At 40.2% G+C, this 17,748-nt stretch overlaps 1 protein-coding gene across 1 annotated transcript in view; it reads left to right on the forward strand.

Moving 5' to 3' along the window:
• LOC105286480 (proteoglycan Cow) overlaps positions 1–17,727 on the forward strand; it is a 95,179-nt gene extending 77,452 nt beyond the window's left edge. The window contains exons 7-10 of the mRNA XM_011351458.3: positions 12,068–12,290; positions 13,625–13,784; positions 14,412–14,638; positions 15,052–17,727. Coding sequence (XP_011349760.1) covers positions 12,068–12,290; positions 13,625–13,784; positions 14,412–14,638; positions 15,052–15,182 — 741 coding nt within the window. The 3' untranslated portion in view covers positions 15,183–17,727. The remainder of the gene's footprint in view (positions 1–12,067; positions 12,291–13,624; positions 13,785–14,411; positions 14,639–15,051) is intronic.
• The last annotated feature ends 21 nt before the right edge of the window (positions 17,728–17,748 follow it).

A 17,748-nucleotide genomic window follows, 5' to 3' on the forward strand; every position in this document is an offset into this window, starting at 1 on the left:
GTTATGCAACATGTTTTATTGCGTAAATATGTATACGTTGCAAAGTATCGTGTAACATGTATGTATCCGTACATGTATCTGCGATTACACGTTTTTGGATGCACAATTTATCGGGTGTGTAATCAAGAAAATCGCTGCCAAAGAAAAATAATTTGGTAGACGCGAGAAATATTTCATACAACGGTGTAATGATTATGTAAACAGTGCATGCGCGTGTAGGTATTTGTTGAAAGAGAATGATAATAATTTAAATTAAATTTGTAGGCAAAATGCGATTCCACTTTTCGCAAGAATACGGAAGAGGAAATATCGCACAGGCAAATTATCCGTGATGCGAATTGTGATTTATCTACAACATTCCAATTTTCGATCCTAGCCGGGGCATTTTTCTCGCCGTAGAATCTCATAAAAATGGATCACGGCGGACGCGCGATTCAGAGGAAACATGAGTTGGTACTTTATAGCTTCATGGTTCGTTACTTTTAACTCTTTACAGATTTGTGAAGTAGTTCGCCGGGAGCTAGCATAGTAGAGCTAGTAAAGTAGAAGTCTTTTAAGTTCCTCACGTAAGATTGAATATATCCTACATGTTGCCATACTAAATTACATTTACAAAAAGAATGAAATGCTCTACGTTAAATAAAACAGTCGAAAAATTTCAAGTGCTCAAAGTGTTGATTAAATTTGCAGCCAGCTGAAATTTACGCTCGGCTGAAATTTACGGCCGACTTCTAGATAAGTACACGATTATTTGCCAAAGAATTTCAGAGGGGGTGGAACCAACGGGCCAGTTCCCTCTTCGTTGGTTTCCCCTTCAGAGCAGCAGACGAGAGAGGATACAGTCGCACTGACTGTATTCTTGTTCGCGTTAAGAACAAAGAGTCTACATATCACGTTTACGGTACTAAAACGAGGCGAGAGCCCACCCTTCGTGTAAATCACACGGCGCTCCCTTTTCCTAGGTCGCGACTCCGCGATACGCTCGCTCGTTCGCCGGCGATCGATTCCATCTCGGGAAAACGCTACTTTCGGCGCGCGAAATTGCAAGGTCGCGGCCAGGAAGGTAATCGCAAAGCTATAGATTCGTAATAAAATTTCGTCGGTTCGCCCGTTCGTCCGTAATAAAATGAGACGTCGATTTCCGACAGGAAAAAGTATACCGAAAACTGCACAGTTACACGAAAGGGTGGCTAATATATTTTGCCTGGAAATGCGAGGAGACATTGCGCTATATAGAACCTCTTACAATATTTTGTACCATTGAATAACGAAACCATGAAAACAATATTTAAATTTCTTGAGCCATTTGTGTCATATCAAGTGCGGTGTTAATAAGATTCGAACCGAAGTTGGGTCTTATGGTCTTATGGTCTATGATCGTGAGAGAAGATCTTTTGCACAAGGTGTTTGTTTCTGCTTTCTTCATAAAATCTGCTGATATCACAAGGCGCTGAATTTCTTTTGTGTGCCGCGTGCAATAAAGAGCAAAACCCTTGCATTATCTAGACTTAATTTCGATCTTCCCTTTATATACCCCGTTCGTGTGTTTCGCCGTTGCACAAAAGAGCGCAGAGCCGCGGCGATACGGTGCAATATCGTTGCTTCTAAATTGATTCGCTATATTCACGATTTTTCAGTGGATGCGTTTTATTGGTGCCTGCATATAGCGATATAAATGCACAGCGTGAAAGAGAGCCGGATATATGACTGATCTACGTTCGTGGAGAATTTTCCGATGTTCGGCATCCCTCTCGGCTGCATTTTATTCGGCGCCGCGTTCGGATATATAAAATTATTTAAACCGTACACGGTAGCTGCGCAACTTGTTTCCGCACGGGAATGGCTTTCTTGCTCGATGTAAAACACTTGTGCGTGTCACGTTGAGTATTATTCACCTTCTTTGCGCGCTCCCTCCTCATTTTCGCGATCTTACGATCTCTCGAGGGAATTTATGAACGCAACCCGGCCGTGCTAAAAAGCAACGTCCAATATTGTAGCTTCCATCGCCTGCAGCTCGCGCTATACCCTTCATCCTGTTACCCGTGCATTACCGTTTCTATCCCGTTCGTCGATAAATACAGGATGTATCTTAAACGCGAATTTAACCGTGCTCTGTTTGCAGAACGTGCTGTACCGTCACTGCAGCTGATAAGAAGAAGCTTCTCATTCATAGTAGATTTTATCACTATGATTATTCCATGAAATCATCATGAAATTATCATGAGATTTGTTATAGGAGGTCTAGATGGATATTTTTGACGTTCAATTTGCGATATATCTCTCGCTGATAAATTAAAAATACTATAACACTTCCCCTAAAACAATCTGCATCCCTTTCCATGGTATAATATATACCCATCGCACATTTGCATCATTTGTATTTGCGTAACGCAAATACAAACGAAAATGGGATCGCGCCACGCGTACGTGATGATCGAAGATTTTCCGGAAGTTCGTGAGAAATCGATCAGATCGAATGATTGGACCGATTGATTGGTGCATTAGTTTAATGACAGTCCATGTTATAGTCGTGTCGGAGCGAGCCGGAAGTTCGGCCTAATTTATTTCGGCTCGCGTCCCCGCACGGCCTGCCCAATTATCGCTACACGCCGATGCAAATGCGTGGCGATATACGGATCGAACGCGTATATCCGCCGGATGGCGATCTCGTGAATTAAATTTCGGGTAGCCGTTAACCTCGGCCATTTACTCCGCCACGGGAAACACAATTTTAAACTCTCGTTTGCAAATAAACATGGCCCACGGGCAGCAAGCGTTTTCCCACCCTTCTTCCCGGTTGCCGCTCCGAATAAATTCTTCTCTCCGGTGAATTACGCGACCGTTGGTAGTGGCTCTGAAAAGAGTTATTTATGCGTGACCTTCCGCAAATTGCACCCTTTGTCGTTTCATTTGTCAAAGAAATCCCTCAATTTTCGAAATTTTTCGGGCGCGTGAATGCAGACGCCGTCGCAGGCCGCTATTCAGAATGGGAACTTCCGTGGAATTCACCTCGTCACGAATAATACAGTTTCAAATCTAATTTTATCCGCGTTCCCGATCGAGTCAAACAACTTTTACCGTGAGTTCGATGAATTCGCCTTTCAATTCTCCGGAGGTTTATTCGTTTCCGGTATTAATGACGCAGGATATTTTTCGGAGAGCTCCTTCTTCTCCGTCCTATATCTTTCGCCAGAAGATGCAAGCTCCACATACACTTTATGAAAAATATATCCCCATGAAGACGAGAAACATCTGCCGCGGCGCAAATACTAGCGAAAATATTTGCTGGCGGATCGCATCTAATGGAAGAAAAATAGGGAACGCCAAAAGGAAGGTCGTAAATCTGCTCCGCTTCAATAGTCGTCGACTAATGGAAATCGCGAATTAACTCGCTCTTTCGTTAGGTTTCTCCAAATTAATTGCCGTCGTCGTGCAGATATCTTACACAATGTATTGCAATATATGCACAATGTATATCTTATTTATTTTATAATAATCGAATTTTTTCGATTACTTGACGATATAATTTTTATCCTTTACAATTTTTTCTACACAAATATCTTGTGTGCTTTACTATATACATATGTTGTCGTGCATTACGTGTGCACTGTAAAAACGCTTTGACGTTGCGACGTTGTGACGCTATTCATGCTATTCACGCGTCACATGCCCATCAGCGTCGATGATAAAAGTACATAAAGAACCCCTCACGCTAAATAAAATATCTTTCATTCTGAAAGAAAGGCACTATCGGTGGAAAAATTTATCAGGGTGGATTCATCGTCTCGGCCGACAAAGGAAAGGTCTCTCGAATTATCTAGCCAAGCGAGTCTCAATATTTGGTCAGGACTTTTCCCGGCGTGCTCATAAAAATATTATTCCGCTTTAGGCGCGCGAGTGTCTATCAGCGATTTAGCAGAATAGCGTTATAATACTTTAATATGTTATCAGCTTGGGCGAAATAATCGTTTTAAACGAGTACGCGGTTCATATAATATCTATTGCATGAATACTAGTATTATCAGCATTATATGCGGGATTTAATGAAATATCAATCTAGTTCTTAATCGCGTGCTCATTATTTAAGTTAAATTCCTGCGCAAATTAATTTTCCAAATGACGAGATTTTATGGCATTCAACTTTTATTCTCTAATTTTCATACCGACACATTTACGCGAATATCCATCTAACTTGTCCAGTTTGGTTGCATTAAAAGGTACAATAAGAAAATGCTGGTCGATATCGAAATTTTACACAAACCAACTAATTGATCGTAAACCCGATCTCCGGCCAGGAGTTTCGCCAGATTACGAAATGGAACTGGAGGTATTACCGAATACGTTAATTATAGCGCTTATAATCCGGATTTGCTGTTCCAATGGACATTTACGTTTGCATGCAAGATGGAGGGCCATTAACGACCTGCAGCTGCGACGACTGCGAATGGCGATCCAGTCAAGGGTTAATAGACTCGCCACCGAATTGGGGCTGCATAAAATATTTCGCGAACTGTCGATATCTGCTATACGTAAAAATGCCATACAAATATTACATGTCACCGTTGTAATAGCACCTGAAACGCAATGGAATATGTTAGCAAGATTATATATCATTTATGAAAGCTTCAAACTTCATTATTCACGATATCGCTGTTACTGTTTCCAATGCCAGTTACTGCATTCTTTAAAACTGATTTATCTTGGATTTTATATTCTGATATGCCGTACGCTTCTCAAAATGAAATATCCACGTCTCTTTACTAAAACGTAAATTTGTTAACTTTGGCGCACAAGTTTTCGTGTGATCCTTTCATTTTGCAATGAATATTACATTCATTCATCAAATTTTTCAGAAGACAAGTATAAGAAGATGTTTGCGCAGTGACATTTCTTTCAGCGTTTCTTATATATCTTCAGTAAAATTAGTATAAATATTATATACAATAAGATTCGTTCGCCATCATCTCATAAGCGATACTCTTTATTTCTCGACATTTTGACGTCGATTACATCGCGTAACGCGCATTCATTCATGTCGGATCGAGTCTTCAGGGCAGATCGAATTTGTCGCTGATTGATACCGTTATCGACACCGTCGCAAAAGGTCTCGCAATCTTCCCACGTTACATCCTGATGGTGCGAAAACTGTAGAACGATAAAACGCGCAGGTTCAAGCGACGAAGATCTCGTTGCGTATATAACGTTAGTTAGCAATACAACACTTCTGACCTAGCGAGAATTAATTTTGTAGGTTGCTGGGTAGGTTTCAGGCTGTCTCTAAGCTTGGTATCAGTTACATCTCTTGTGCTTTGTAACATTTGCTCAGCCGTGAATATCGGGTTAAAGCTTCGTTGCGCCATGTTAAATTAACTTACGAGCATGCCGTCGATGTATGCGAGAGGTTCGAAGATAGCGATAGCGCTGCTCGACCTTCCCTTGGTTCGTGTTATGTAATGCACATAATGTAACTTGCAGGTTTACATATTATTGAATCCAAGTACGGCTTCCTGCACGACTCTCTTTGAACAGTTGTACAGGTTTGTTTTAAACAGCTTGCGAAATTTTCTGGAAATTCAATATTGAGTTGTAAATATATTCGTTCCATTAGTGTTTGTAAATACATTAGTATATTTAAATTCTGAAATTTAAATTGATGTTTTCTTTTTGTTCTAATCTAATATACGTGGGAAGGTCCGCAGGAATCGTAAATTGTAACGAGTCTAATCAATAGAAATATTATATACAAAACATACAAAAGTAAAGTGTGCTCAAGTTTCGCATGAAGAAGAAACTAGGTAATTGTGAACTTCAGGCGGGTTAATTAACGGAGAGCGTTTAAAACGGAACACGTAAATGTCTGTGTCATTAAGAGAATACCTTACTGTAACGCGAAAATGCGAGAACGTAATTTTCGCGAAACTGCCTGCGGGGAATCCACGTCTGAATGTTTCTGTCACAGCCAGTTACCACCTCCCCCATAATTGTATCTACGACCTTATACTGCACGACGACAATTATCATGACGAGCTTTGTAATATAATATTTATCGGATCGCGGCTACCGCTAGATCGTGAATCGAATTAAATATGTAACAGTATATGGTATATATCCCATCTTGCATGTGCATATACGTATGTATATCACTGTCGATACCGAAACGTGTCTTTCTCTCTCTCTCGGGGATTGCGAGTCTTGCGCGACGTTCGCGCAAGCTAACGTTATTATACGGTTCCTCGTCTGACGAGGAACACCCTCGCTCACCCTCGATCGATGGAAAGACGCTTCGTCTGGGATGCTCGAAAATGCAAGAGCGAGAGAGAGAACTGCCACCATGGGGGTTTATAACCGACCAATGAGACGCGAGTCGCGCGCTTGAGGGATGCTCGTCGACGTAGTAAAGAGTCCCGGCATTTGGATTTCTTCGCTTTTATGCAGCGTGAGGAAACGAGGCCACGATCCAATTTTTATTTCGGACCCGCGGGTTAATAAGGGATGCATACATAGACTGGGATTACGTCGGCCCCTGAGGACAACTGTTTCGAGATTCGATGGGCATGTTGATCCTGGGAACGCGCTTCAGGGATAAACATGATCTTGCCAGCGCTGCATGTAATTTTGCTTCTCGTTGCATGTTGATTCTAGAAACATAATCAAGAGAGAAAGAGAGATCTAATTTATTTTATATTATTTTATTTTTTATTATTTATATCTTCGATTATACGAAAAAAACGAGTGATTTTAATTATTCCATCTAATACTGTATGATGTATCTGTATGTATATCTCTGTCAGAAAAGGGGCGAAAATAAAAATAAGGGATAGTTTATCAGAAAATGTGCAATGTTTTACTTGATAAAATAATATTTCGAAAATTAAATAATATCACATTTTTTCGCGCGATGGCTGTCATCGGTAAAAATACTGTCGCTGCACACTATGTGAGAGAGATATGCATTAGAATCGTTTTAAGCTGGCGTAAGATATTACCTCCTTGAACGGCGTGCCTCAGGAAATTAACACTCGCGCAAAGCGAGAAGAATATTCAGATTATACAGACTGTGTCAAAAGTCGCGCACGGCCCTTGGATAAATTCTTTGGTGAATTTGAGGTCGATTTTACCTCAACAAAAACTTAATTGAATTTTATATTCTTTCATTCAAACTTTTTTAAATTTCATTATTAAATATTGCGATAATGAAACCTTTAATTAAAATTTCAATAAAATCCTTTTAAAACTATTGAGAATAAGGTCATAGCATCTATTTTCTATATTCTTCCAATTTTCAGACACTTTTATCTCGACCTGAAACTAGCTTATTTGAAACAATTTCATTTTATAATATGATTACAATATGAAGGTAATATCCATTTACTTAATTCTTGCTAAAATAAAAAGGATTAAAAACTTCTTACTTATAAACTACTTAAAAATTCTATTTAAAATTTTCTTAAGTTGGAAAATCGTTATTTTCTGCTTACCTAATTTTGGGCACAGTATAATTTAACATGTCGAATAAAATGTCGATTAAAATTGTCTATAATAAATTTCTTAACCAAATTAAATATATCAAAAGTTGTAAGGAAAGTCTGCTTCAGCAAACTTCTGCCAAGAAAAGATCGTCAGTCCTATCAGAAATAGATGAGGGTAGATAAGAATGATGGCGTGGGGAAAAAGGGTCGAATTTGCTCGAACGCGAGATGCGCATACATATGCATACGAAACTTTCAGATATTTCGGAAGATATCTCGGTATCTGACATTTTCCTTCTCGGAGAGGAAAATTAGTGTTGCGCAGATGACACTGCGCTTTGTGTCGCGAGCGACAAAGCGAATGCAACGAGAGATTCCACGCGCGGTGGACTTTACTATAAAAATGAAATTCAACTCGGAGTTGCTCTCCGCAAGCTGCTCCCTAATTATTAATTATGTCTAGCATTATATGTGTGCGCCCTTTATGCCAACTCGGCGTGAAACTTGCGTCACATCCGGCGTGTAATTAAAACGATCTCGATAGAATTACACTGTCCTGTCTTGATGTAACACACCATTTCCTCGTGGAGATCTTCTCTCTGCTTTCGTCCATCATGCAAACGTTCAGAGCTTTCTCTGTAATGCTTTTCGTTGCAACCACTCGGGCCTCAAATAATTTCCAACATGTTCTTTATGCGGAAGCTATTTTGGAATATTCCAGAGAACTTCCAATCTCGATTCAATAGCACTTGCTTTAGATATTTCAATCTCGAGAAATATTTGCGGAAAACTTGTGGCGGAGTGGCAAAAGTGCACTTCTTTGCAATTCCTTAGGTATTGTTATCGTATTATTGCAACCTGTTACACGTTTCGTTAATTAAAGTTAATTAAAATTCTCTCTCTCTCTCTCTCTCTCTCTCTGTGTATAAAAACAAAGTTCAACATTAAGTAAAGAATATCATTATTTGCGATTACGTATCCGCGATGCTCATCACGCGAGAATTCGTTTCTACTTGTTCGCGATCTAGAACTATCGACGTCTCGACGTTTTATACATGAGAAACAGCTGAGAAAAAGTCGTTAGCAGGTTGATGAAAGAATCTTGTTAAACTGCAGCTTGAATACTGCGCAGGTCAATACATAAAACCTGTACGGAGGGATTATTTATTACGTACGTGACGTGAGACGAGAGAAATATTGCAGCACTTTCTTGATGTTTCAAGCTGACCTTTTTTTCGAGTCAATGAATTACTGGTTTGCGCGAAATATCCATCGGTGAATTATTTGTCAGTACGTCACACGTCAGCGTCAGTCTGGCCGTAATTAATCGGACCTAGCCATTGATGGTTTAATGCACGCGCGCGAGTGAGACGCCGGCGATATGATTAAACGAATTGGCAATCGAGAGATCATTCAACAGTTCCCGTGGCCAGTAGGCGCGGCTGGACGGGAATGACAGTGGAGAGCGTTGATTAACGAACTGATTGCAGCTAACGTAATTAATTATTACCCGCGCGTCGCTAGAAATTCCACGAACAGCTCTAATCAAGCGCCGCATGCAGCCGCTAATTCCTTAAAAATTTATTCGGCGAGCCCGGATCTCGTTTTAATTACTTGGATAGTTACGGCGCATGATGGATAGCTAAATAGATAAATGGATAAACTTTGCCGGCTAAATTGCTGAACCCTTGTTAAGCTTACAAGGAGAAGATCAGGTCTGCAACTTATTTGATGAGATTGGCTCAAATTTTCGAGTGTGCAGTGCAATACTATATGTGCAATATACTATATGCAATACATCTGTTAAGTTAGCACCCCCACCACACAAAATCGAAATACTAAATATACAGGAATTAAGTGCTCTTTATGTGCTAATTATGTGCTCTATTCACGATTTTTGTGCTCAAGCGGTTTAGCGAGAAATTGCAATTAAAAATGGGGGTGCTGAGTTAACGTAAGTTAGCACCCCCACTCATTGAAAATGCATACCAAACCAAAAACTTGGTACGCCAGAATTATGTGCTTTTTATGTGCTTTTAAGAACATTACACAAAATTATCCTATTTGAAATAGTTTAGGAGATGCATGTCAAAAAAGATCGATACATACATCACTGATACAAGAGTAAAGTGCCCGTTAAAATAGAGATAGCGAAATGATTCTGGACTCAAAATGTTGCTCGATTTATGTGCTTTCGGAATATGCATCATGAGATTTTTGTGCTCATCCCTCTCGATCGACCAACCGTCCCGAACATTAGCACCACCATGCTTACAAGAGTAAAGTGCCCGTTAAAATACAGATAGCGAAACGTTTCTGGTCTCAAAATGTTGCTCGATTTATGTGCTTTCGGAATATGCACCATGAGATTTTTGTGCTTATCCCTCTCGATCGACTAACCGCCCCGAACGTTAACACCACCATGCTTACAAGAGTAAAGTGCCCGTTAAAATACAGATAGCGAAACGTTTCTGGTCTCAAAATGTTGCTCGATTTATGTGCTTTCGGAATATGCACCATGAGATTTTTGTGCTTATCCCTCTCGATCGACTAACCGCCCCGAACGTTAGCACCACCATGCTTACAAGAGTAAAGTGCCCGTTAAAATACAGATAGCGAAACGTTTCTGGTCTCAAAATGTTGCTCGATTTATGTGCTTTCGGAATATGCACCATGAAATTTTTGTGCTTATCCCTCTCGATCGACTAACCGCCCCGAACGTTAGCACCACCATGCTTACAAGAGTAAAGTGCCCGTTAAAATACAGATAGCGAAACGTTTCTGGTCTCAAAATGTTGCTCGATTTATGTGCTTTCGGAATATGCATCATGCGATTTTGTGCTTATCCCTCTCGATCGACTAACCGCCCGAACGTTAGCACCACCATGCTTACAAGAGTAAAGTGCCCGTTAAAATACAGATAGCGAAACGTTTCTGGTCTCAAAATGTTGCTCGATTTATGTGCTTTCGGAATATGCACCATGAAATTTTTGTGCTTATCCCTCTCGATCGACTAACCGCCCCGAACGTTAGCACCACCATGCTTACAAGAGTAAAGTGCCCGTTAAAATACAGATAGCGAAACGTTTCTGGTCTCAAAATGTTGCTCGATTTATGTGCTTTCGGAATATGCACCATGAAATTTTTGTGCTTATCCCTCTCGATCGACTAACCGCCCCGAACGTTAACACCACTCAAAATGTATCAAAATGTATCAGTGATGTATGTATCGATCTTTTTTGACATGCATCTCCTAAACTATTTCAAATAGGATAATTTTGTGTAATGTTCTTAAAAGCACATAAAAAGCACATAATTCTGGCGTACCAAGTTTTTGGTTTGGTATGCATTTTCAATGAGTGGGGGTGCTAACTTACGTTAAGTCAGCACCCCCATTTTTAATTGCGATTTCTCGCTAAACCGCTTGAGCACAAAAATCGTGAATAGAGCACATAATTAGCACATAAAGAGCACTTAATTCCTGTATATTTAGTATTTCGATTTTGTGTGGTGGGGGTGCTAACTTAACAGACATGTATGCAATAGTAGAGAGAGATATCCGCCCGATAATGTATACAAGTCAATGTAGATGACCGTTTAGTCACTCACGAGGGAACAGGAAATAAATTGTTAAATTAAAATTTAACAACCTCGTTTCTATGTAATGTTTACTTGTTATTGTATAGTTATTTTGGAGCTTTTTGGGTTGTTGTATATACATATTTGTGCTTGTATTATTACTGAAGTTACGGCAACATGAGAATAATTTCATCAATAAACAATATTTTCAATCAACCATTCATAATTCATGCTGTTGATCGACGTTATTGATAGCTGAGTCAGAAAAATTATTATACATAGTTTCGTGAACAATTCTGAAATAATAATTTCGCAGAAACCAATTTTTGTTTAGCCTAGTAAGAGTTGCTGAATTATTATTACTTTCATGAGCAAATGGCGCGATTTCGCAGTAGCATTTTAGCGCGATTGAAGGGAGTGAGTTATATATTTTAATGCAAAATATTTATAAAATTAGCATGAAACATTAAAAAGCTTTTTCGAATATTTCTATGCGAGAGTCTGTTGTGTTGTAAACGCGCTTGCAAAAATATAACGAAATATTAATAATTACAAATCGTATATACCTCTTTAAACAATGTGCTCGAATGTAATTAATTTGACTAAAGAATAAAAGATGGAAAATGTTAATCACATTTTAGCCGCATAATAATCCAATTTGTCGTGCCTACCACGAAAAGGCGAAATTCATATTTTGGTTAATTATCGGAATTGCGGTAATGATACGCAGAGTTACTGTATGTTATTAATTGAAAATTTATGAGACGGAAAATGGCGATGAAACGACATGATGTTCCGAAATGTTCCGCAATACGGGCCGAGCGAAATAAAATATTGATTGTTCCATTCAGTTGATTTTCTTATTTGACGTATTGTGTAACAATCGACGCGTAAAAATACCGACCGCGTTTATACGCTGCATTTATATTTATTTATTTACGTTTGTACATATATTTGCGCGTTCAATTACGCTCTGTACACGCAATCTACGATCCACGTGTGTTTTTATATGTCCGCAGAATCTCGCTGTCGCGAACAGATATGACGACAAACATTTGATGAGCAACGAAGTCATGGACAAAACCCAGTCACCGTTGAAAGCGATGTACAATGTGCAATCACCGTCCAGAAATACCGATTGCCCGTCGTCGTCCAAGCCCGCGATGGCTAATCGCCTTTTGGACTGGTTCTCCGTCGTGATGGCAGACTTCAAGCATCGTCGTCAGCATCCTAAGCCTAAAGGTAGGAGACTACAAAAATAGGAGACATGTCGAATATTTTCCGATGCAAAAATATTCTGCTCGCCAAGCAGAAATATTGCGATCAATATATTCAGGATCCTCTGGAACACATCCGGAACTTGTCATACTTGCAGTCATTTTTAGATTATATTTTCTGCCAACCGTGGTGGTCTGGTGTCAGTTTCTTTCTATAAAAATCTTGTCCAAGTCGGTTATTAATATCGCAACATTTATTTTCAACATGTTTCCTACTAAAGCTACTAAAGCTATAATAAACCCTCAATTGAATTTGTTAATCCACGTAAACGTCGGAAAAGTTTCGAGAAACGTGCACTTCTGGATCGCTGAGAAGAGTTAATAAGCGAAATTTGATTGTATCCCTCTTCGACGTTTCGTAACTCGCGATACTGCATAAACACTCGTCGAGAGGAGTATTCAACAGCCATCTGACAACGCGCATAAACCGAGGTATGTGCTTGAAGCGTATTGAAACGTTCCTGCGGGACGTTGACGGTCCTACAAGGCGTACAAGAGAGACTAATTGTCCTCGGAGGAAGGGGATGGACACTGCGACATAGGATCTACCCGGTAGTTTCGAAGTAGGTACCGACACTGCCTGCCATCCGACTTCGAGACAATCAGTTTCGTACCAGTTCGAAATTGTCTCGGTACAATGAATCGTTTCCCGCCCTAGGTACGTCGCGATTACTTTGGGCGGCACTGTCTGTCGATATTGTCCTCCCAGTACCGTCCCTATGTTGATCTTACGGTATTACGTCGCTCGAGGCAAAACAAAGTGTACTATGCACATAGCTATGCAGCCGGCGATTCCATCTGAATCGAGAGGATGGTTTGAGTACCATGCCTGGATCGCTTGCATCGAGAGGACGGTCCAGGATTGCGACGATTAAAGGATCCGACTTGGCGCACGATTATATCTCCAGTCTCGATTATAATAACTAGTCATTTCTTAAAATTTGAAATCAGTATATATCTTTCCCCAAATATCTTTCCTCGATTGCATTAAGCTAAAAATGACTTTCTTGTAAAATTACTTTATGCTAGAATTAAATTTGGTTTTCTCAGGAGCCATGAGGTATTTATAAGTGTCAATTGTATTGGAAGAATTGACTTTGTACTTAAAAAATTCGCCGAGGTGGATCTATCTTCGTGAAATACATTTGCGGAATACATTGAACATATTTTACGGTTTAAAAAGATATCGCGGACCTTCCGCATCTGTATATCGTATAATGCAACTGCTTCTTGATCGATCTGGCGATTCAGTTAACGGTACTTCGAGAAGAAAGAATATATTGTGTTGAACGATTTCAGGTCACTTCCCTATCGGTTGTCAGAGCGAGGTCAGGTGGATGTTCGGGCATTTGGACAGTGACAGCGACGGCCGACTCTCGCTCTCCGAGCTGTACGGTCTGGAACACGACCAGAATGAACCGTGTTTGAAACCCTTCCTGGATGGTTGCGATACCGATAGGTAAAAGTCATTTGTGAATTCCTGTTCGCGCGCGAGGAGCGTTTTACGATCGCATCTAAGTTTACGCTTGGCATTTCTATTGTGGTCTACCTCAACAATGGAGTAATGCGTGAAGTAAGATCGATAAATTTAGGCGTGGCGAGGTACACGGAGATATATTCTCTTGTACTCTTTAAAATCTGAAAGTCAAAATGAATGGAATTATCGAGGAATTATAAATTCATTTAACAGACTTGCTTCGCATAACAATGCACACATAATTAGATTAATATGATACCTTTGAATAAATAATAATTGGAAAGGCAACCAGACCATGTTCAAGAATAATAATGTAATGATGTATCGTACCAATATACAATACTTCGGTCTGAATCAATGCGTAACGTTGCTACTAGTGTGTCTGAACGCACATGTTCCTTGACTACTGATTATTATCGTTAGGTAGAGTTCTGTGCTAGTTCGCAAATCAGAAATTCATTTTATTATTTTATCTTTTATCTGTTGCTAGTACATTAATATATTATATCATTCTCCATTTATTTAACATATATTATTTACTAATATATTGTTACTCTTTATGTAATGTATACGGTAATCTACTTATTGATTTTATCTGCATATTTTTAGTGATATTTTCGTAAGCGGACCTGAGTGGTGCGGATGCTTCTCCAAGGCTGAACGTCCATGTGCCGCTGTGCGCAGACGATCATCACCGGATTCCGCACCTGCATGTGATTCGCGAGGATATTACCGCAGTACCCAGTGCCATCGTGGCCTTGGCCTTTGCTGGTGTGTCGATCCGCACGGTGTTGAGTTCGCTGGTACCAGAACGCGTGGCGCAAAGCCTGATTGCGGTATGCTTTTATGCCGAATAAATATAAATAATATTGGAATAGCAATAAATACGTTGAATATATTCTGAATATAATAGTGACCAAATTTTTAATCGTGGATTTGAAACTTTATCGTGCATTTAAATGTTACATATGCTCTCGATAATGGAAAATACGATACTTTCCATTGAAAATTAAAATAATTTTATATTGAATAATGTTATTTATTTGATATCGAGCCATATTATATTTTCAATTTTCTCGACATGTTTTTCAAAATTAAATTATCCAAAATTAAATTATCCAAAATTAAATTATAATTTGCAATGGCACTCCGAGTTTCAGTGCTATATTAAACTTAAAATTATGAATCATGAAGATTTTATTACAATTCTGTTATACGCTCATAATCAAATAATTTAATGTTTCTGTAGACACGATCGTGATCAAGATCACTAGCGGTGGGCTCAAGACCAACAACGTGGACCTCGACGACGACGAGGACGGTGGCACCGATTCCGCTCAGGACCTCGAAGGCTCGGCAGATCAACCTCTAGATTTCTAGATAGATTAGAGTTGGCGGCCAGCAACGGGAGCGCATCATCTTCACCGATAAGAGCGATGCCGACTGCGCGGGAAGCATTTTCTTTTGCGAGAAAGGATGGCGCGCGTCCGGTCGCCCACCGACTGCAGGGAACACCGTCACGGTGTCCCATGTTGTCATCGGGCCGCTTGTCGATCCGGTCGAGGTCGCGATCCACACGATACGAATAAACGAAACGTGAGCCTAAATGAGTTCCGAGAGCAACGAAAAGCACGACGATCATTAGTTATGGGGAAGTCGGGCCCCCGTGGCGAGCCGCGCCGAACCGACGGAGATCGTTGTTAAATCGTCGTAACGACTTTTAGACGCGTCCTTCGTCCCAATTAGGAAACTCCAGTCAACGTTAAAGTAGCGAGTGTCTTGGCTGTCGTGCAATAATCGCGTATGTCCAGCTAGCGGCGTTTGCGGTCGAGACTACGCCGTAGAATCCCGTGCAATCGTAATTCCGTGCAATATGCAATAGAGTCCGTTGTATAGAGAATACGCAAATTATGACCGAAGTGTGTGCACGTGTGTGCGAGGGTTGCTGGCGACGGAGCGAGAGAACGAGGGGAAGAGAAAGAGAGTCGGAAACTTCCGCTGCGAACCGCGTTGAATACCGACCGTTTGGATTATCTCCGTGCCTGTCGAGGTACCTCCACGCACAACTAAATCTATAAATAATATAATTATGGATCATTTATGCATATACAGAATAGCGATGGCTTTGGCAGAACGGAATAATTTCGCCGGCAGAATCGGCCAGAATTTCACGTACGCGTCATGACATAAATTACATTTAACGAGAAAATAACGAACAAACGCCCTGCGTGTGATTTCTAATCGCTAGATTACAACAATATCGATTGTAAACGTCGAAACAATAATAATAATAATAATAACGCTAATTACAATGTTGTGTAGTAATAACGCAGCAGCTGTACGCGAGCAAACAAATCGGTTGAGAGGGAAAACGGACGGGAGTGTTGTTGACGGACGAAAGAGGCGAGCGGAAGCGAAGTCATTCTGCTACTGTCGCGCTTGTACACGCTAGAACTTAGTTGATCCACCCGAAGCAGATAGGTTTTCGTAGCTCTTGTCACTCTTCACCTTCGGCTGTGTTTCGCCGAATGCGGAATACGAGAATCCCGCCGTCATTCCGCTTATTTATTACATTCCCTTCAGGCAGGCCCAGAGCGCTCTTTAAGTTATTCTCCTTTCTCCCGTAGCCGCCTCGCGCTATAAGGTTAATGTAAGATACGCGGAATAAACGATCTACTTCGTACTCGCTAACGACCTATCTCATACCTACATCGCAGTTCAATCACGACCATCGGACGTCGGAATCGGTTGTTGAGAATGCGCGAGATCGCTTATAGAAGTAACGCGAAAAAAAAGCAGCACGTTATCTCTTACCACATTGCGCGGTCCGATTCGCAGAGATATGTATGTACATTACGATTCTTTACGCCCGCAATCGGAGCAACATCCATCACGCGACGCTGAGAGATTGTTTTCTACGAAGCTAGAAAATGTTTGACGTCGTGATTCGTCTGCATTTACTGTAATTATAATAAGCATTTTTACTTACAACTTTTACTTAAAAGAGTGTGCATGGTACACCGTAGATATTAGAGTAACATGTAATCCGTAGAGAAAGAAAAAAAAAAGATCAGTGTGTGACTATGTGAATATGCCCCTAGCGTTTAGAAGGCAATTTACGTAGGGAGATAGTCGACGCAAATTACACGTGTCTCATTTAAAATGAAAGTCACGATTGATTTTGCCAGCCTAACGCGTTTCACTTCGACATGCATTCCTTCGACGAGGTATTCAGGGAAAACGGGATGACTCGTTGTATTGGTCAAAGGCGACGTAGTATATATTAAAAAGTATTTAAGTAAGACGTCACGCGCGTGTATGCGAGAATGCGCACCTTATTCTTTCTCCCTTAGTACGCTTCTTATTCCGTTGACGCACGACGCAACGGTTAACGGTTATGATTTTATCAGCCGTCTATTTTTATATAAATGACAATTTGCACCGTTATATTTCGTTATTCAGAGAATAACTTTGATCATTGTCAGTTCATCCATAATGTCTTGCCTTAACATGGACATGGCGTGTTATTCTTGCGCATTAAAGTATGTAGATGACACTTAAAAAAAATATATCTACATATTTAACTGATAAACGACATCGTCCGCAATATGAGCTAACGCATTACTCCTTCCTGCATCGAGCGCAATTTGCATTGCCTGACTTAACTGTACTGTCGATTTAGACTAATTAATACATGCGACTACTACATGCGAATAGTTTTACCGAGTCTTGCATATTGTATATACATAATTATATACAATGAAAATCATCGTCAGTGATCTTCGTACCGTGATGATTTTTGTATGGTATGCACTTGATCAAAGCGTAAAGAATTTTTACTTCATTCAAGAGCTACCGTAAGTATCTTACTCAATTGGTATTGTACATGTGCTGTAAGAATTCTTTATGAATAAAGATTGTTGTAGAAATCGGGGAGATGATATAT

This window comes from Ooceraea biroi, chromosome 5 (assembly GCF_003672135.1).
Source record: "Ooceraea biroi isolate clonal line C1 chromosome 5, Obir_v5.4, whole genome shotgun sequence".
Lineage (NCBI taxonomy): Eukaryota > Metazoa > Arthropoda > Insecta > Hymenoptera > Formicidae > Ooceraea > Ooceraea biroi.